Genomic DNA, 21,860 nt, shown 5'->3' with positions numbered 1-21,860 from the left:
GCTCCATTTTGTTTTGTGCCATGGAAGCTAGGCCAGTCACAATGGTGCAAAGACCAAAAAAACATTTTAATGTGGTGGTGCAAGACTCTGGGCCTAGTCCTGGAATTGGTCATCATAACTATAAAGATTTTGAGAAACCTATTGATGACAATTTTAAAGTTGATGCTGTACATTCTGGTCCTAGTCCTGGTGAGGGACACAAGTAATAAATTTTCTCAAAGTTTAGCTTATTAGTGGTTCATCTCATGCAAAAGTCAAGAAATATATGTCTTAATATGAAAATGCACGAGAGCTAAGACTTAGTGGGAAAAAATAGAAAATTTGGTGTGCAAGAATATTAGTATACTGAGTTTTGTATTGTACAGAATTCAACCCCTTACAAGTATATATGTGAATTTTATTATTTATAGGCAACAAAGATAATGCATTGACCAATAGAAAAACTCTATTCAAGCCCTAAAATACTATGTCTAATCTTAATATTTATTCCTAGTAATAATCTCACAAATCTAACCTCTAAAATTATTTCCGATAGACCCTCCACTCAAGAACAACATTTCAAAACAGGTTTAAAATATACAAGGTGAAAGAAGCTCTAATGAAAATGCAAAGAAAAGAGAAACATTGACATCAAAATAGCTAAGGAATTTGAACGATTGGGAAATTGACGACTTTTGTCAATTGCTCCTTCAACTAGATTATACCCACATTGATCAGAGTAAGGGGGTTTCACTAGTATGGATAGCTAGAAATGATGGAACCTTTTCAGTAAAAAAGTGTTATAGCCTTCTAATGATGCAAACAAGATTTTGGGATACTAGTTAGCTATGGAAAGGAATTTGGAGAACTAGAGAACCTATAAAGGTAGCTTGTTTTGGTTGGATTGCAGCATGGGGAGATGTTACTTATGTGAAGAAGAGTTGGAGACTGTGAATCACCTTCTTTTGCATTGCAGAATAGCTAGACAATGTTGGAAATTTTTCTTCAATATTTGCGAGATCCTTGAATCATGCCTCAGCGTGTGAATGAATTATTGGAGAGTTGGCAGCACCAGAGAACACACAAAGCTTTGAAGCAAATCTGGAGAACTATACCTTTGTGCATATTCAGGACTATCTGGCTAGAAAAAAATTAAGCTTGTTTTGATGGGCAAAAACCCATATTTCTAGAGTTAACAAGTGTTTACATAATTTGTTTTGTTGGTGTGAAAGTAGTTTCCTTGATAATACAAATCAATATATGGAGTTTTTGGAGCTGCTAGGGAGACGTTGTAATTGACTGTATGGATATTTTGTAACTTTTAGTTTTGGTACCTTCTTGGTAGTTATTCAATAAACCTTCACCTTATAAAAAAAAAAACAGTAGTAATAAAATTGAGGAACAAGAAAATAATTCCTAGTAATACAAACAAAAAAAGAAGTGCTATAGGCATGTGTTATAACTGCTTAAATACTCAATATACACTTGAACGAATGCACTTCTATATATCACTTCTTCCAAAACTTGCAACTGCACTGAGCAGAAATTGCACCTAAAAGAGTTGTACGAAACGGTTTGACACATACAACTGTTCAACCTCCAGAACACAGATATACGATATAATAGGCATATGATTTTCAGCTAAATTATGCATTAAGCATATATATTGGTCTAAGATTAAATATGGCCGCAAGGAGCAAAATAAGCTGCAGTTAATCTACTGGCCAAATGAAGGTAAAAATCTGTGCAACGTCGAAAGGCAAAACATGTGGGCTGCACCAAACATACTTAAAACTAAATCTGTGACAAACGCCCTAATATGCTTGGCCGGAAACATAATCTCCTCATATGAACAATTTCCTGAAGCCAGAAAGAACAAACTGTGATAACATAAACTCATCTCTAGTAAAACATGATAATTAATGTGTAGATATTCTCGAGTTTTGAATACGCACCCGTGTGTTATCATGATCATATTGAATCACAAAGAGACATCTGCAGCCCCTTATGTCATGAAATTTCTTTTGAATTTCTAGAATACGAGCTTCAACATATCTAGCGTTGTCCTTCCCCTCCTAGTTAAATTAAAATAGGAAAAACTCACGTATAAAGTTGAAGCATACTGCAACGAGCAAATATATCTGCCTCTTAGAGGCCATAATAGTGAATATCCATTCTCATTTTACACTCTCTATCAACAGCACTAGCCCAAGAAGTTATTTGCTTTTCTAGTTGATCTCTTTTCCTAGAACAATTGGAAAAGAGATTTCCGTGGATGGAAGAACAGGGGTACCTGGAAGCACAAAGCAGAATCCCCAACCCTGACTTTGATACATTCTTTATTCTCAAGAGCTACAGATCGCTCGCGGACCGACTTTCTTACATTTATCCACTCGTCTTCCTCCGGTCCAAATCCCACATATCTCACAAGAACTTCCTGCAGCACATAGTATTTCACAAAATGTCAAGCAGCATCCACTTCCTGAGTTCTACTTTGACTAATATATTTCTAACATCTCCTTCACGTAAGCAGCAAATTTGATCAATTTGAACTACTTACAGGTTCTCCTGATTCAAGAAACCGGTGTGAGGTAAATGTATCAACATCATACCTGTCAAACACCATATGCATTTTACTTCATTGACCCCACAACAGATGCATTGATTCAAGTGAAAAATACTAGGTATTACTAAAGCATTAACAAAAAATTCATTATCCTTTCATGAGAGTCAGAGGCAGATTGTCACCACCGCGAATTAACGTTCAGTTCAAACACACAGGAAATACACAGTTTAGGACATGGATATATCCTTCCCTTCTTTTGCTCCTTTCTTTGTAAGCGGGATAATGTGGGCCTGTCTGTTGAGGGTTAAGGTTTGATGAAGAAAAATTCTGCCGAAATTCTTGAAATGAATCAAGCTACATCTTGTGGTTGTTGTCTGCTAAGAAATTCATGAAACAGCTCCAAAATAAAAGGCAGGGACTTACGATTCCAATTTTGATCTAAAACCATTGGTTTCGTGAATTAGTCATTATTCTGGAGCAAATGCCTCTTAAGAAAACAACAACATACCCGGTGGAATCCCACAAGTGGGGTCTGGGGAGGGTAGAGTGTATGAAGACCTTACCACTACCTCATAGAGGTGGAGAGGTTGTTTCCGAAACACCCCTGGCTCGAGTACAGTAAATACAATGTAGAGAATATAGCAACTAACAGGGTGAACCAACAATAGTGCAATAATTGAAGCACAGTAAACAACTGCCGATGTGAGATATCAAAAATAAGACTACAATAACTCCATGTGATAACTGGTACAAAAAGCCAAAGACTATCTTAAAAGGCTAGCAATGTGACAACCCCTAACTACCTACTAACCATCTATCCTTATCCGCGACCTCCATACCTTCCTATCTAAGGTCATGTCCTCAGTAAGCTGAAGATGTGCCCTATGACACTGGATAGTTATTATCAAGCATCAGCTCTGAAGGAACAATATGTTGGGTAGCCCGACAAAATTTAATGACCTAAGAGAATATGACATTTTCAGATGTTTATTTACCATTTAGCCGTAAATGGTGATAGTAGGGCTTGGATAATTTTAGCTATCAAGGACCAAAGAGTAAGAACTTAAACATTTCCTTTAACATTCACCATATTGCATGTTTACAGGAAGAGAGGATCGTAATACAGCTCTGCTCAAAAACGTAAAATATTTTACTACCAGCAATCATTGACCACTATTATCTAAAGGAAAAGCACCAAAAAGTAAATTAGAGAAAACTTCTAAAAACAAACAATAGAAAATTAAGATAGTGAATGGATGTTATTTTCCAGTAACATCATTCTGATGGAACCCTTTGAGATATTGACTTCACAATGGCGCCAGTGTAGTTGCTCAGCAGTAAAGAGAAACTTTCTTCTTTTCTAGCAATTCTTTTTCTTTATTTTTAGATTTTTTTTACAGGTCAAAGAAGAGAGTCTAGAAACAGAAATATCCAAACAGGATTCCATTCTTGCATTTCATTTTAATGGCTTAATGCAGAAAAGTTGAAAATGCATCCAAAGTTGATGCAAAAATGGCCGTGTAGCCAGTACTCATTTCTATTGATAAGAAAAAAGTTGAGACTTTCTGGCTTGCTAATGTAGGCTTACCACGCCCCGTCTACTGAAGACCTAGCCTCAAATTGTAAGTCTGACAGATCTGGAACCTTTTTACCTGGAAAAGAATTTGTTGTACTATGTAAGTGCCATGACAAAACCGCAGGTTTAGAAGTAAAGGGAGCATAAGTAGAACTAATAATTAGGCAAAAGAAAGTGGTTTCCAAAACAATGAAATATGTCCTTAGGTAATCCCTAATTTGGCAATTACTGATAAGATTTTCATTAACTGGATCCTCAAAGAAGTATACATTTTTAGATGGAGGAAACCAACAAACACTCTCCCTTTCACCATTGATATTCAATGCGAGTAGAATGTAACTTCTTTTTCTTTGACAAGGACAAGTAGGAATGTACGTTTAAATAAATCTTAAGCCTTCCATTAGAGTTATAAAAGCGATTGACAAGACCAGGAGACAAAAGTAAGGCAGAATGAACACGACGGACAAAATAGTTTGACTCTCTGTAGCTTAATGAACAAAGAAAACTACGAACAAAGTAAGACATAAGGAACAGGTCCCAAAAGGAAATGAACAATTTCGTCCTTTGAGAGAACTTGTGAAACAACAGCAATACATGGAGGATTATGAATTGATAGAGAAGGATAGAAGGCATGGTATATTTCAATCTAATCCTGTAAGAAGATCAATCTCATGCAGAATTATCACAGATCATACAACTGACAGAAATTTTTTTTGTAACTGAAACTTTTGAATTCTGCGTTTGGTGTTTGAGGTACTATCACGAGAAGTAACTTTGAGCATCTCTCAAGGATAAGTCACCATATAAATGAGACAGAGGAACAAATCCAGTTATACTAAGAGAGATAAAGAACTTGGAGACAAATGCCTAGAGGAAAATCTAACATGAACAACTGAATGAAAGACCAAATAACTACAATCAGTCTAATATTGGGGGATGTTAAATTGCTGAACGTACTTGGAGCTTTAGAGACGTCAAAAGGTTCCTCATACTGTAACATTGCAAAAATTAATTTGATAACCAATCTAAAAATAAACTGTACAATATCAACTAATGCATAGCTCTAACAAAATTTCTGAACTAAGAACAAAAACAATTTTATTTTTTGAAATAGTGATTATTAAACATGAAGGCATGAGATATCCTTAATTTGTATGCATTATTATATTCTTGCGGGAGAGTAATATTTGTAGTGCATTAGTCTCAACTCTAAACTTTTCAAATGGTCAGCCAGGGAAGTAAATAGACGTAGAAGGGAATTTCTGCACCCGCAAAACAATGTTTCATTAAAAACAATTATGTCAGATATCTACTTTCATGGCAAACATAGATCAAAAGACACCTTCAGGCATATGAAATCTTTGATTTTCTTCTTTTAAAGCACATTCTTCCGTCACATCAGGCAGTTTCCTGTTGGACTCTGCTGAATTATACTTTGAGAGACAGCATTTCTGCCTATTCTGGAGCCAAGTTTGGACCTAAATTCAAGTGAAATAGTAGAACTTAGTTCTACAAGGACATTCAACCAAGAATATCAGATACGGGAATAAGTACATTGAACTATGAACCTCAGTCCATTTCACGATCGATTTTCCTGCACGACCTTTAGAGTGGCTGCAAAAATGTCAAAAGTGTGTTAAAAGACAAATTTATACAAAATATTGTTGTTGATTATTCAACAAGAAAAAAAACTTGATGCAGAAAGTGCAACTCACCTGAAAACCCCTGCCAATTTCTTGCAGACATGTTGGTCAAAATCTTGTTCTCCTGATTGCTTAAGTTCATTCTCCATTTTCTCAATCTGCTTGAATAACAAGAGATGATGAAAAAATTGCAGTTTACAAGAGAGTAACTGAATAAAATTGTTAATTCCAACATGTGTTGCTAAAGTTGCAGATGCACATCATTTTGCAAATTCCAAACAACGGCTAGTTCATAATGTCCAAAGAAGCCAACAGAGATATCATCCAGGTAAACCTCTCTCATTTTATGTACTATTCACATCTGCTGTTATACGTGATCATTTTTTATTTTGTCCAATCTAGTACAAAAATGTAAATTGTTTCGAGTATGCATATTAATACGCCATTCACCTTGTAGATATATTGCACCTCTAAGGCTCAACATTAACTTCCTTAACGTATTGCTGGTTGCACAACTGTTCATAGGCCACAACTTCTAAATTTAAATTTTGATTAAGTAGAAGGAAAATATGCATTTACCTAGATTTTACGTAACTTCTAACTTATACTAGCAACCAACTGTCCTGCATTATACTAATACACCTTTTTATTATTACTATCTATTTTAGTGGTAAGAGGAAGGAGGATCATGCCCCATATAAAACCAAAAACGCTCTCCGCAAGCCAAATCAACTGTGTGATGTAGAGCACTAAGGGGTCATTTGGTTGCATAATTCTAACCAGCTACCAAACAAACCCTAACTACATCAATCTTTGTTCACTTCCACAGGGCACTATAGAGCTTTTTGTTTCTTTATGACCGTGGTGTCCGGGTCAGCTTTCGCGCACCTCGACTAATTCCACGGGACACTTGTCATCTCCCACCAGCAAGAGGTATACCTCTGTTTACCAAGGATAGGAAGAGGGGAAGAATCACCTAGTGCTTGTTTGTCTCCACTGGAGTTTTAGACCTAACATCTCAAAGGTTCTCAACCACTTCATTGACCACTGAACAAGACCCATGGGTGCAGCACAGTATAGAGTATGTTCAACCATCTTCATGAATTAGACCAGACAATACGCATACATAAAACCAATTAACAAGACAACTTATGAAGACTCCCAAAGAGAAATCAATACAATCTTCAAGTTAAGCCAAAAAAGGAAAAGGGGTTTCAACACTGTAACAAAACAAAATGCTACTACACACACAGCTATAAGCTCTTTTCTGAAAAAGGGTTCACCAAAAAAATTGCTGATTATGTCACCACCTCATCAAAAAAACTTTTCATTTATTCTAATAATATTACTACCATGTCTTAACTCTGCATGCTCTCTAATACAATTTTGGAAACGGACACTTCTATATATTTGATTATTCTACTGCAACAGAAAATTGTAAACACACATAAACATCATAAAGATCATTTTTTTCGAATACCCACTAAAGCCAAACCTTTAAAAAAACGTTTTTTAAGAAGAATACAATGGAACAAAAATAACAAAATTTTGAAATGGGTAAAGCACCTCCTCTTCTGTAAAGCCAGAGAATGGTTGCCTGTGCCTGGGACGAAGTTCCATTGAAGGATAAGATCAAAGGGTCATCGCCGAAAAGCTCTTTGACAATGGTTGAAATTGAGTGACACTGGGTTTTGAGCGCCTTCTTGTGTTCTGTTTTCCTATTTTTTAGGGGTCTGTTTTGGGTTCAAACAAGAATGGAGTATTATAGTAAGGAAAAAGAAATATATTGCAGAAATAAGATGGGTGAAAAGAACATTTCAGAAACTTCGAAACTATTTTTGGGAACCTTCAAATAAATTTCACTTAAGTCCCTATACTTTTGTGTTTGGCAAATAATACCCTCTTCATATCTTTTGAATGAGACATAATGAAAAGTATATTTTAAAACTTAAGATAAAAAGTGTAATTAAATATGAACATGATAATTCATCATCGCATTAAGGGGTCGTTTGGTACAAAGATAATGTAGGGGTTTAGTAATGTAGAAATTAGCTATATAGGGATTAGTAATGCAGATATTATTTTTTATCAAGTGTTTGGTTCATTAATTCTTAATTGATTTTGTCTTTGATTTAAAACTCTACAAAAAGTTTCTTTCCTATTATACATTTGAGTTTATTAGTGAGATGACGAGAGGAAGTTGCTCGATGGTAAGCACCCCTCACTTTCAACCCGAAGGTTGCAAGTTCGAGTCACCAAGGGAGCAAAAGGGGTGGGAGCTCCTAGGGAGGGTAAAAAAAAAGAGTTTATTAGTGAGATTTTCTATTTCATATAATTGGGATTCGGCTCCTCTCCATTTCCCCCAAGTTTTAGATTGGATTGGAGACACATGTCATAGTTTAGAATTAATGGTTGGGATCTAATTAATTAAAGCAAAGTCCTAACCATAGTTATTTACTTTCATATATTTGTTTCTTAAATATTTTTGCTATCCAGTATATTTTTCCTAAATATATTTAAAACTTTTCTTTACTGCCATGCATACATAATTAAAACTTTTACTAAATATTTTTACTTTTTTGAAAAAAAATTATAATAAATTTAAACGTTTTTATTAATTCTAATAGAGTATTAAGAGCTACACTGTCTATAGAGCAATATGGACTCCATTTTGCAATCCATTATATTTTCCCTAAATATATTAAAAAGTGTATTTTACTCCTAAAATTAGAAATGTCTATAGAGCAATATGGACAATTATTTTTTATAGGACTTTCTATTTCATTTAACTAATCGAATTAAATACTAATATTTGAGGATTGTTATTAATTATGAGGTGTGATGTATCATCACGGAGATCCTTCTTGTTGATCAAATATCTTAAATTTAACCTAGATTTAAGGATACTTAAACTATTCAAATACCTTAAGCTTAACTTTTTTTAAAAAAAAATAGTTCAAGTGGTCAATCGACAAACTACATTGAATAAACTGACCTCCAAAAAATGGAGAACAAATATTAGTGAAATCATCAAATTACACTAAATGGATTTGGAGAATTAAAAAAGAAACATTTATAACCATTCCAATATACATAAAAAGGAAATCAAATTACAAAAGAAATTAAGAAAGATAAATTGGGGGATTGTTAAACTTTGGATTAGTTATCCCTCCATTTTCTAGGGATAAAATAAGACCTCATATGATGTATAACTAATTCATGGATTAAGTTAAATAAAGTAAACCAAACAATGTATTTGATAAACTAAATTTCAATCTCCACGTGTCCCTATTTAGTCTTCCGTTAGAGTGAAAGGCATATATGCTCTAGTTTTTTTTACGGCAAGGGCACCCCCTGCCGTCCAAAAACTAGAGCATATATACCCTTTATACTAACGGACATACACGTGTCATAATCTTATCCCTTGATCCGACATTTATCGACGGATAAGATTGTGCCACGTGTCCCTATTTAGTCTTCCGTTAGAGTGAAAGGCATATATGCTCTAGTTTTTTTTACGGCAAGGGCACCAATGTCCCAAAAGTATGACGGAGGGTATTTACATACCATTTACGATAGTTCAAGGGTATATTTGTCCTTTTTCCCTTCAATCTATGGACTATTCTAAATATCACCGCCTATCAAACGAGTCCTAATAATTAAAAGCAAAATTAAATGCCACAAAATAGTTAGTGATATCGAAAGTCAAAATTATGTTATTAGTATTAATACACAAAAATATATTTTAAACAATAAGGAAAAGGGAAAAAAAAGGAAACTTATGTAGATTTACTCTCTCTAGTCTCTATCTACTTTTAATTGTCATGTTGCGTTTTTCGTAAGTCAATTTAACTATTTTTCAAAGTTAAATTAGATTACATTACTTTGATATTTTAAACAAAAAAATCACATATTCAAAAACTATACGAACAGTACTATAAATATCATTTTTTTGCATATCAATATGATAAAAAAATACATCGTAAAATGTTAATCAAAGTTGTTATCGTTTGACTCTAAAAAAGGAAACTATGACAATTAACAGTGGTATATAGTATTTATAACTATAGATCTTAGTCTGGGTGTAATATAAAATAAAGAAAATTGTATAAAATAGCAAACTATTAATTCAAATTAAATGTTATAACCACAGTTTGATTTAATTGTAACTCGTAGCAAATTGTTGTCATTTCGCCTCTCTCCCTGAATTTCTCGCTCGCCACTCTCGTTTCTCGCTGGGCAGTCTCTCATCGCCTCTCTCACTTTATACAAACACAAATGTATAAAATGTGTTTGTGTTTGTATAAAGTGAGAGAAAATTGTATACATACATATCTTTTCGTTCCCTTCTCACAGATCTCGCTCGTCACTCTCCCAGTTCTCGCTCGCCACTCTCACTCGCTTCTCTCACTTTATACAAACACAAATGTATAAATTGCATTTGTGTGTGTATAAAGCGAGAGAAAATTGTATATACAAATACAAATACATTTATTTTCGTCCTATACACTTATGATTATACAAATACAGATCTTCCTCTGCTCAGTTTTCTTTTGTCTTTCTCTTTTTCTCGCTTTATACAAACTCTGATTATACAATTGATTCTGTTGTATATGTATACCGAAACAGATTATACAATTGCTTCTTTTGTATATGTATAGGGAAATATACATATTAATAGTTGTTATGGAGCTTGCTCTATAAAATAAGTTTTAGGTGATTTCAAAGTTATAAATATGTAAAAATAATTGAATAATTTTGTTCTGTAATGTAGAATATATATTTTAAAGATAATGTGATTATTTTTTTTAACCTTCAAAATTACATTTTAAATTGAATAACCTACAACAAAAATCTAAACGACGAAAAACTTTAAAAAGTCTAACCTAAATAATAGACACATGACAATTAAAAGTTATCTTATATTCTTTTCTTGTTAATGCCTACTTGCCTAGGACTTCAAAGTCGATTAATAACCTCTCTACACCACGTAAAATTTGCTCAAACTATCTTATATTTATATCCAAATTATTATTAAAAAGAAAAATTAACCACTGCAATATATTCTGATTAAAATAAGTAAAAATTATGCAAAGCACATAGTATAATAAATAAATTACTTCTTATCCCTACTCTTTCATAAATTACAAAAATCCCTTTATTTTAGTGTCTTGAGGATACATTATTGTGCGGGCGGAAACATTAATTTAGAAGCTGTAATTATCAGTTTAGTGCGTTAAATAAGGAATTAAAAACAGAAATTATAATTGACTGCCACAAATCACGCATACGTTTCTTTCATCTACCAATCAGTCATTCAAAAACGCATACTGAACTAGGAAATTCAAATTTCAAATTCTGAAATTGTGTCTCCCTGTTTTTCGAAAAGCTGTAGAAGGTTGATTCAAAAAAAATTGCAGCGCAACTTTGGTGAAGATTTGTAATGAATATTTCGATCTTGTTAAGGCATTCAGTAATATGTGAAAGTGATGTTAGATACGAGCGATACAAAAGTGATGAGATAGTGGTTGGGGAAAATATTTCGTTCGTGAATCTTAATTCAGCAATTGCAGCAGAATTGCATATTGATGAATTGGAAAAAAGAACATCGAGATCAGATACGCTGTAGAAGGTAATTTGTCTCCATTATGTATTCAGAATGATATGGGGGTGAAATTGTACATAGAAGTGAAGAAACCTGAGGTAGGATTCGGTATGTATCCACTATGCATTGATACATTAGATAAAAGTGATGAAGAGGTACAAAATTTTGATGCAACAATAGGTACAATTGTGTGTGTTGAAGGTGGAAAAAGGGACGCAAAGGCTCTAAGCATTGTTGAAACAAAAATTTGTGATTCCTATTACATACCAGAAATGGAGGTGAATTTTTATATCAGATACAAATGCTTCTGATGTGGAAGTGAAGCAATTGTACAAGGATAAGGCAACTCTAATGGATGTAATGACAAAATACAAAATAAAGCATAACTTCAATTTTAGAGTTAAAAGATCTGATAACAAAGGTATGTGATACACATATATGATAACATTCTTCATTTTTATAATTTATTTGCTATTATGTTGATCATTATACACAGATAACATGTGTTACGTGCAATTGTAGGTGTTAGGTATCATGTTCATTTTGAGTTGCTTCTGGTTGTTAATGTATCAATTAAGAAGGATAGGTGAAAATTGTTTAATATGCGTATTGTGTTCAGTGGATACAATAAAGTATCATGTTAATTTTGAGTTACCTTTGTTTATTAAAGTATCAATTAAGAAGGATAGGTGAAATAATGTTAATAAGTGGATTTTGAATTAGTTATCTGATTTGTATCTGAACAATATAAACTGAGTCCTTATTAAACTGTGTGATATATTAATATGTGTGCACATTACTATTTAACTAAAAGTATTTGTAATAATGTATCTTGTACTGTTATTTTGTTTTTATTTATGGATTGATATATTAAACCTGACCAAATAATAAATACATATGGTATACTTGCAGCTACGTATTAGTATATTATTCAGATGATTGTTGTTGAAATTTTAAGGCGTCTGTTATGAAAAATACATACATATTCAAAGTGAGATACTTCAATAGTGAACATACATGTCCATTGAGGGATAGGGTATTAAGTAAGGTACAAGCTACTGTTGGATTTGTTAATGGTGTGGCAGCTCCAAAGTTGGTGAATCATAAAAGAAAGCATACTCCAAACGATATAATTGATGATGTTAGGTCACTATATGATGTTCAAAATTTCTTACCAACAAGCATGGCGGGCTAAAGAACGTGCATTGGAGATGATAAGGGGTAAACCTGCAGATGGATATAAACAGATGCCAAGATACATATATATGTTGGAGACTGTGTATCCAAATTCATATATACGGATGCACAAGTCGAAAAAAATTGAGTTTATATATCTATTCATATCATTAAGGCCAATGAGAGAGGGTTTGAGTTATGTAGGCCTGTTGTTGTTGTTGATGCTTCACATCTTAGCGGAGCTTATCGAGGGATATTTGTATCGGCAAGTACACTCGATGGGACAGGTATGTCATGTTGTTTATGAATTTAATTTTTTAAGATAGTAATTTAACATTCTGCAACAATTATGTATAAAGAATCATAATGTTGTGTGTTTCTATGTTAAGGTTGCATATTGCCGTTAGCTTATGAAATTGTAGACACGAAAAATAATTGTTCATGGACATGGTTCTTCCAACAGTTTAAAAATGTATTTGGTTAGAGAGAGAAAATGTGTGTTGTATCTGAGTGTAAGTATTGTTTATCCAAATGTTCCTCATTTTGCATGCTTATGAAATCTATGGAAAAATGTTTGTACAAACTTCAGGAGAAGCAGATCCACACTAAGTGATCTGTTTTATTCAATGGCAAAGGCTTATCGAAAAAATGATTTTGAAAAATTGATGGCTAAATTGAAAAAAATAGATGGCAGAGTTAAGAAGTATCTTCAAGATGCTGAGTATGAAAGGTGGTCTAGATCTCATGAAGCAGTGAACAGGGGGAGAATGATGACTTCGAACATAGCGAAATGTATCAATGGTTGCCTTGTTGATGCACGACAATTACCTGTTATAGACTTTCTGAAAGAAGCTAGAATTCTATTTAATTTTTGGAATTGCAAAAATCGAGAAATAACATCTTATACAAAGAAAACATTAGGGAGGAGATTTGAAGAAATATTGATTATAAACGCATCCAAATGTGCGAAAATGAAGGTACATATGTGTATTACAAATATTGTGTATCTAGCTGTACTTCTCATTATATTGTTGTGTACACCAAATGAAAATTCGTGTAATGTATCTCTAATTTGTAAACAATTGCATGTTGTTTCATCTTCTGAATTTATTTTTTCAGTGTATGAAGGTGGCATAAGATACATTGTTTGTCTTGAGAGGAAAACTTGTTCATCTTGTAGATTTCAACATGACGAGATATCTTGTGCGCACGCAATGGTTGTTTTCAAGAAGAGAAATATTACAGATGTACACCCCTACTGCTTTGATTACTATAAACATGATGCATTAACAAACACATATGCAGTTCCAATGGAATCAATGTCAGACAAAAGTGATTGGACAGCTCCGGAATGTGTTTTGGAAGAAGTCGTATTGTCATCAATATACAAAAAAAAATGCCTTGTAGACCAAGAAAAAAAGAGGAAGAAAAATTCAGATTAAAAGCTTACCACAAACATGAACTGTTGTGGACGTTATGGACAAAAAGATCACAATAGAAGAACATGTACTTTCTTCCCGAAAGATTCTTGATGATTACTTTTTAGGAGTACTTTTATGCTTCATGTCTAATAATTCTCAAATTTGATACTTTATAAAGTACTTTTAGGTTACTATTTTCTGATGCAATAAATGAAAAATGTCATGTTTTCAATTCTGGCTACTTTTTTTTATTGTTAATTTCTGATAGAGTTAGTTTGGTATACATGTTGTGTATCTGATACTTAATTATTTGTAACTTTGGTATGCGATAAAATAATAATATCTATTGTTGTGATGTGTGCCAAAGTTATAAGAGACAACATGTAAAAATAGTATCATTTGAGATGTTTGAAGTAATTATATATCATATACATAATATTTTTTTGTATATTTTGTATCTACTAATAATATAGTATCAGCCGTTTTGATTTTTATTAATATTATAAGAGACAATTTGTAGCATGTGCTGTGATACATACAATTTTGTTATTTGTGAACGCAATTGTGATCATGTACATAATAATTTTCTGAAAATTTTATATCAGCTTAAAAAAAGTTAGAGTAAGTTTGATATCAATTTTGTCTATTTGATACTTAATATTTTTGTAACTTTGGCATGAAATAGTAAAATAGTATCAAATGTTGCAATTTGTACCAATCTTATAAGAGACAATTTGTACCATGTGGTGTGAAGAATAAAATTTTGTTATTTGTGAAAACAATATTGTATCATGTACTTAATAATTTTGTGGAAATTTTGTATCAGTTTCACTGTAGTAGAAGCTGTAGTGATGTGTATAATACTTATAATATATAAAATTTAATAAGGTATTAAAATTTATTGAAAACGAATTTAAAAGAGACATAAAAAATTATGGACATAAAAACACTTCAAATTTAGAAGTATGAATTACTTAGAAGTATCATGTTAACCTGGGGAGGAATACTCCAAAACACTTAATGTATCTTCAAAACAATAAAATTTCAGCTCTTGACTGTAAGTCAGTAAATAAACTACTACTATACATTAATCAGTTCATCATCTGTCGATAGAAAGAAGTCACCCCTTGGCCTTGTAGGATCATCATTCTCGCTAACGTATCCCGCCTTGGCCTTATAGGTACCATATTTTCATAACAGTGCTGCATATCTTGAGCGAAGATAGTCACTTTGAAAAGGGATCGATGGGATATTTATTTCATCGCTTAGAAATTCAAAAAATGCAGCTACATACGTTCTGCAGTCATTGCAAACAGAAAGAAGATACAATATAAATTGAATGAAATGTGTAAGTAAAGAAAAGTGGATACAATACTGACATGCTATTGTTTTCTTGTTGCATAATGTCTTGAGCAAATTCTACCTCAAACGGATGTTGTGGACCCAACAATTCACCAGTTTTGTTGTCTTTATATGCATTCAATGCTGCCCAATCAATTATGTCCGTTTTATCAAAGAATCTACTATCCTGAAAGTAGTTAGGAAGGATCACAGACAACTGTTTTATCTCATCGGATTGAACTTTTTTCCTTGATCCCAAAGATGAGTCATAAACTCGTATTAACTTTTTCCTTAAAACAACCACAATCAACACCCAATGAAATTCTTCATCACAGTTGATCGGAATATATACCTCATCTACTAGATGCCATGGTAAAACAGCAGGGACAAAATATTCATTAATGACGTCTTTGATTGACCTTTCATATACAGATAGAACATCAGCTGTCAATGTGTTCCTGTGTACTAAAAGTATCATCTGCATGACTGCAATAATACCTTATGTATGCATTGTTGATATATGACTTGAACAAACAGTTGCACGTAGTGTATATGTATTGATCCATGCTTCTTAGTTTTGACTTCTTGCGTAGATGGTAAAAAATTACATCTATGTACTGCAAAAAAAAATAAAAAAATATAATACATAAAATAATAATATATGATAAAAAGTTGATGATAAATGTAAAAATTGGCAAACACAAGTAGTAATCTGAATTTTTGAGTGACACATGTTAATTGTGTATCATATACATAATTGTAATGTATATTGTACTTGATCAGTCCAACATTTATTTAGCTGTGACATAGTATAAAATCAGTTCTTTTCCAAAGGAAATGCGACAACAAAATTCATACAATCAAATCCAAATAGAGCAGATTTGCCTCTATATTTATCCTCTGATGGTTTCCTATAAAAATGATTGTAGCAACATAAGAATAATTTAATACAAAATCAAAGTATAACGATGCAATAATACGAAAACTTACTTATTCGCATATGATTTTCTATAAAGATACATTAATAAAAAAAAAAACTCACTTGTTTGCATGTGATTTGAGGAGTCCCTTTTGTATCCACTGAGAGTACTCTTGTATTAAAAATGACGAAACTTGATAGGTGATGCCACATCCTTCAAATGGAGTGTATGGGCGAATGTCATTGTCTATTTTTCCCTTGCCCTTATCGCTGAATCCAAAGGCAGTCAAATAAGGAGACTGTAGAATCTTTGAAGGCATTCCGTTACGTGGAGCTGGAGTCTTTGTATCAAGATTGTGTGAAGACTCCTTGACTGAAAGTTGGGTAGGTAGCTGGCTGTCAAATAGAAAATCATCACTGCCGGTTAGCTAGAGAAGTATGATTACACTCAGTGGTTCGACATTAATTGGCTCGTTTAAAAGTTTGTAGACAAGTGCATCTATGACTGCTTCAGTGTCGGATGAAATAGAAGCCAATGTGTTAGAATCCTACATCATATTAGGTAATTATAATAAAATATTACAATTTACATATGCAATTGTTGACATTTTTCAGTAAACAATTTAGAACTAGACCGATGTATCAACAATTACTGAATTTGAAACATGTTTTTCGAAGTCTTGTTAAAATTGTATCAGCAACATCTTCATCACCGCTCAATACTTTTGTGTCTAATTGGGGGGCTTCTTGTCCTGCATCCTCCTAATAAACAAAATATTATATACAATTTTTTTTTCTCAAAAACAATTAATGTATAATAATTTAAAAACTTTTTACTTACCACTTCCTTATTATGAACGATCTCTTCTACCGGAACATGACTCTGGTGTGTTGTGGGTATAACATATGTTTAATCTTCCATAACATGTTTCTTAATGGATGTGTCATTACTCTATGTTTGTATATTAGTGTATAAGGAAATATAAATTAAAGTATCTGTTAATGGTTATTCAAAAATAATATATAGTATCAACTGAGATTCTAATGTATCAGGTACAACCAATGATATACAAAAAAGCAACGTTTGTTATTCATTGTATGAATTAAAATTACTGAAGTATCAATCTTTGTAAATGATATATTATCAATACTTTTAATCGAATTGACTAATGATTAAAAGATATCAAGTTATATAATTAAATTGAAGTATCATATACATACCTTTGCAACATTTTTTTCAGTAACATATTGTTTTTCAACCTCCACAGCAGATGCATCAATATCATGATCAACAATTGCAAAATCCATTTGTATGGGTGAAATGGTTTGTTGGAAGAATTGATCAGAAGCGGATTGTGGATCAACATTACCTTTCTCTACTGAAACATCCATTATATATGGCATAGAAATACCACCATTATCCTTCATGATCCAAAAAATCAGTATAACACAAAACTGAAAAGGGAAGCAAAAAAATAAAAATACTACCTTATCACTTTTGTTATCTTTCGCGCCAACTGCTTTTATCAATTCAGAATATTTTTTTTTATAATTAGCGCCTCAACAACTCCAATTTTTTTGTCAACCTAGATTCAAATTAAGCATATTAAGTGTAATTAACAATAAACAAAAAAAATATTTAAATCACATAGTTGTGTTTACTTACATAACACTTCATGTAATCCTTCAGTTTCTCAAGTCCTGCATTGTCCAAAATTATTCTTTGGAAACTGTATTGTGAGGAACACCAGATACATTATCGACTTGTGGCGATTGTGAATTCGAAGTTTGAAATGACTGATTTGGTTGCTCATCTGGTTGTGTGGCTTTGGGCACATTAGTTTTTGTTGGACGTGCAACCTTTCTTCTCTTGGGGGTGGGGTATATTCTGTGCTAGAAACTTGTATGGATCTCCTTAACAGTTGCCCCAGAGGTTTTGATGAAAAGTCTTCAAATCCAAGAACCTCCTCATGATTAACATCTGATGTGGCTGGTTGAGTTGAAGGTACATGACTGTTATTTGATAAATCATGTGATCTGATTTCCTCTGGAGTTGGCTGAACATTAGAACAATCATTCTATACAAACAAATAGTAAAACATCACGAGAACAAAAAAAAATGTATCGCAAACTAAAAAAATAAAGTAAAAAGGTTGTTATGTACTAATTACCTCAGTGAAGATGGTTTTCATAAACATCTCAAATTTGGGCTTTGCACCCATAACTTTTCAATTGCATAACCTTGATATACCATTTCTTTCTTTAACAACTATCTCGTTATGCATTACAGACGCACATTCATATACCCAGATCTTAAGTGCGTATGAAAATCCATTCAAGCGATACATTTGTTTGTCGGGTTTGTACTTTTTCCTAAATGATTTCATTAACTTTGTGAAGGCAAGTTATCCCCACAGAAACTGTTGATAGCTGCCATCTTCTACCATTAAGAAATCTTCAATAGGAATTGTTGCATCACCAAGTTGTGAGAATACAAATGTATGAATGAAAAACATGATAGCCATCTAAAGGGCATCATCAGTGTTGTCCCAACCATCCATAACAAAATGATCTACCAGCCGCCCTTTTTTTACATTATAATTTGGACCAGAAAAATATCTTTGAACCAGCCTACTAGTTTTTGAATCTGGATACTTAAAATCTTTAATATTTCCTTTACACTTCAGACCAGTAATAATAGCAAATTCTCTGATACAAAATTGCAATACATTTTCTTTGGCATGACGAATATGAATTTCTTTGTCTAAATTGTCCTGCTCAACCTCTAGAAGATATAAACACTTGATAATTTGTCCCTGGTAATTGCACTCGGGGATATTTAGGTATGGACCGAATATAGTATCCTTGAATAATTTCATACCTTCATCCTTTATTGACAACACTAAATTTTCATTAAAATTTGAGTTGTAAGTAGGACCAAACTTTAGGGATTGCTTTGGAATATGTTTAATTACATATTTCATATTCTGCAATTCCATAAATGATGTTGATCAATCACTAAACAGATAAATGATACATACATAACTAAAAGGGAAAGACCAAATATTTCATAAAATATTATGTTTCACTTTATTTGATACTAAATAATAACAATCCATAAATGATACACAAATTCAATTTATTCTATATATACACCGACTTATATTTAAATATGATACAAAATGTAAACTCTCAGATATATTATATTCTGTTTAAGTATCTATGAATATCTATGAATATGATACATTGTACAAAAAATAACCTACATGTCATACTGTGAATTGAACACCTATCTTAGATACATTTCTAAACACAAAATTTTGACAAAAAATAGGGTTTATGAGTACAAATGAGTAAGTTATACTCAATACCAACATTTGATAAAATAATCATAATGTCATTCAATCTTCCACATTGACCTTTGACTTTTGATACATTAAAATAACATAACAACAATATATGCAACCATTATTGTTTCTGAGTAACAACTGCAGATTTCATTCAAGATACACAATAAAACTTTCTTTTTCAACAATGTATCAAATTAAAAGCAAATGAAAACAGGGGGATAAAGAATGTTTTAAAAACGATATATGAAAAGAAATGCATGTCATGGGTAGTGTTGGTCGAGAAATGGGAGGGGCAACCTTTCTACCCCTTTTCTTTTGAGTTTTTGCATCCTTTGCTTTAGATGATGCAAGCACTTCCTTTTTCGATTTTCTCTTCTTAGAACTTTGATTTGCCATTATTGCCGGATCATGCAACCTTTTAGATCTCAATTCTGCCCAGTTGGAGTCTTCTGAATAAAAAAATCGATCATTGTTAGGTGTTATTATTTGAGAAATCCCATTATTAAAAGACGGATGATCCATTTTTCCTCAAGATCCAAAATCGATTGAAACACAAAAAATGATTTTGAAAGCAAAATGAAGAAGATGAGAATACCTATTTTGAACTTTGAAGACGGTTGAATAGAGATAGAATCGTTTGAAATTCAAATTGATTTGAATTTGATAACTAATTTGGTAGTGGGGAGAGATTGGAGGCGAGATTTTAGGGATGAGAAAAGTTGGTTTGGGTTCTTTCACAATAATGTATTCGCAATAGAGGGTTTGGGGGAAAAGTAAGAAATTTTGTATTTTTATGAAAGAGTAGGAGAAAAATAAGAATATGTAAACTAATATTGTGTACTTTAGTAATTTTTCCTTAAAATAATGCAAAACAGTTCTTATTTTTCTAATTTAACATTTGTGTCTAAAAGCTAATGTAATATCCTTGTAAAACTATACAACTTCTAGATCCTACCATAAGTTTTGTTGGGTTATGAAGGTGATCTTGGCGTCATGCGGAAGCTTATAATTGCAAATCATATGAGGATAAATTAGACGACACATAAAACTATACTAAGAGACATCATATTGTTATATGATATGACCAATTGGCCTACATAATTAAAAACTAATAAAAAAGACATTAAAACTGGAGAGAGAAAATCTCCTCATAAACAAAACTCTTAAATGTCTATATTGTGGATGTTATTGTGTTTTTAGTGTGAGAAGAGAGGTCTTCTATTTATAGGATTCCATACGTTTTCTCTAAGGAAAGAATAAATCATATATGGAAGAAAATTATATTTTCCTTTCAGAAAAAGTTTAAGCATTTATGGTAATACTTTAACTTTTCTTTTAAGGAAAAAATAAACTTCAAATAAGGTAAGAAAATCAGGGCAAAATCCTAATAGATCTTACCCATAGATTAATTTTAATTGAATATTAATTTAATCTGCTTTTCTATATTTTAGATCTAAGCAAGAAATTTTTTTACAATTATGATAAAACTGTGAATAATATTAGCATGTGTGTGCTTTGAATATATAAATGCAAATTTATAGAAGTCATGAGAAAAGTAAGAAGACAAACATTAACATCTACGGACTACGGTATAAAATATACTAATATTTTAAAGAAATAAAATAGCTCGTTTACAAAAAATTAAATAACTATTCTTAAATATTAAAAAAATATATTAAATACTATTGAGAAAATAGTCAAATGTCTTCCTAATCTAAATTCTAACTTTTAACTATACAGTCTAATTTTATGATGGTCCTATCACCCATCCTAAGCTATTTAAAATTGAAATTTTAACATCTTTAAATAGTCACAACCACATTTATGCTGATCGGTGAAATATATTATATATACATTTGACACATGGACATTTTATTTTTATTTTTTTCCTTTTGATTTTTTATTTTGAAAAAATCCATTGAAGTTTAGTTCAAAAGCTTGAAAAACACTGGGTTACAACAGAGTCGGTTGTTATTTGAAACTTGGTGATTCCTATGTTGGTTGTTATTTGTTAAGAGCTAAATAATTGGGTAAACTACGTTCATAATTGCGATTTTTGGATCTGAAGAACACCGAAACTTCATGATTATCGATGAGTAGTCATATGAAATTTTTTAGATCTATATTCTTGAATAGGGAGTAGTTGTGTTCGTTGATGGTTTGAAGAGTTTTGTATGCCTGAAAATTGAAGCTCAAGCTTGAAAATGTGAAGCATCAACTTGAAACCTATTACTAAAGTTAATTCAAAATATTAGAAAACTTTTAAAGTGAGCCGTCCTCCTCA

The 21,860-nt window shown here is 32.2% G+C and overlaps 1 protein-coding gene across 1 annotated transcript; it reads right to left on the bottom strand.

Moving 5' to 3' along the window:
- Window positions 1–1,416: 1,416 nt before the first annotated feature.
- Window positions 1,417–7,532, bottom strand: LOC102589858 (protein SAWADEE HOMEODOMAIN HOMOLOG 2-like). Its single transcript, XM_006364661.2, has 9 exons — window positions 7,331–7,532; window positions 5,837–5,922; window positions 5,690–5,735; window positions 5,464–5,599; window positions 4,134–4,197; window positions 2,540–2,591; window positions 2,273–2,416; window positions 1,935–2,054; window positions 1,417–1,839 (listed from the first exon to the last, which is right to left on the bottom strand). Exons 1-9 carry the CDS (start codon window positions 7,382–7,384, stop codon window positions 1,774–1,776), a joined length of 768 nt encoding a protein of 255 aa, XP_006364723.1. The 5' UTR covers window positions 7,385–7,532; the 3' UTR covers window positions 1,417–1,773.
- Between the last annotated feature and the right edge of the window lie 14,328 nt (window positions 7,533–21,860).

This window comes from Solanum tuberosum, unplaced genomic scaffold (assembly GCF_000226075.1).
Source record: "Solanum tuberosum cultivar DM 1-3 516 R44 unplaced genomic scaffold, SolTub_3.0 scf00509, whole genome shotgun sequence".
Classification (NCBI taxonomy): domain Eukaryota; kingdom Viridiplantae; phylum Streptophyta; class Magnoliopsida; order Solanales; family Solanaceae; genus Solanum; species Solanum tuberosum.
Note: the sequence above shows the minus strand (reverse complement) of the source record. Positions and strands in the feature narration are given on the sequence as shown.

Excerpts from the sequence above, each read along its gene's own strand:
- LOC102589858 (XM_006364661.2), bottom strand. The coding sequence starts at position 7,384 with ATGGAACTTCGTCCCAGGCACAGGCAACCATTCTCTGGCTTTACAGAA. Across the intron at positions 2,417-2,539 it reads TTCTTGAATCAGGAGAACCT|GAAGTTCTTGTGAGATATGT; the intron begins GTAAGTAGTTCA and ends TATGTGCTGCAG. Across the intron at positions 2,055-2,272 it reads ATTCTGCTTTGTGCTTCCAG|GAGGGGAAGGACAACGCTAG; the intron begins GTACCCCTGTTC and ends TAATTTAACTAG.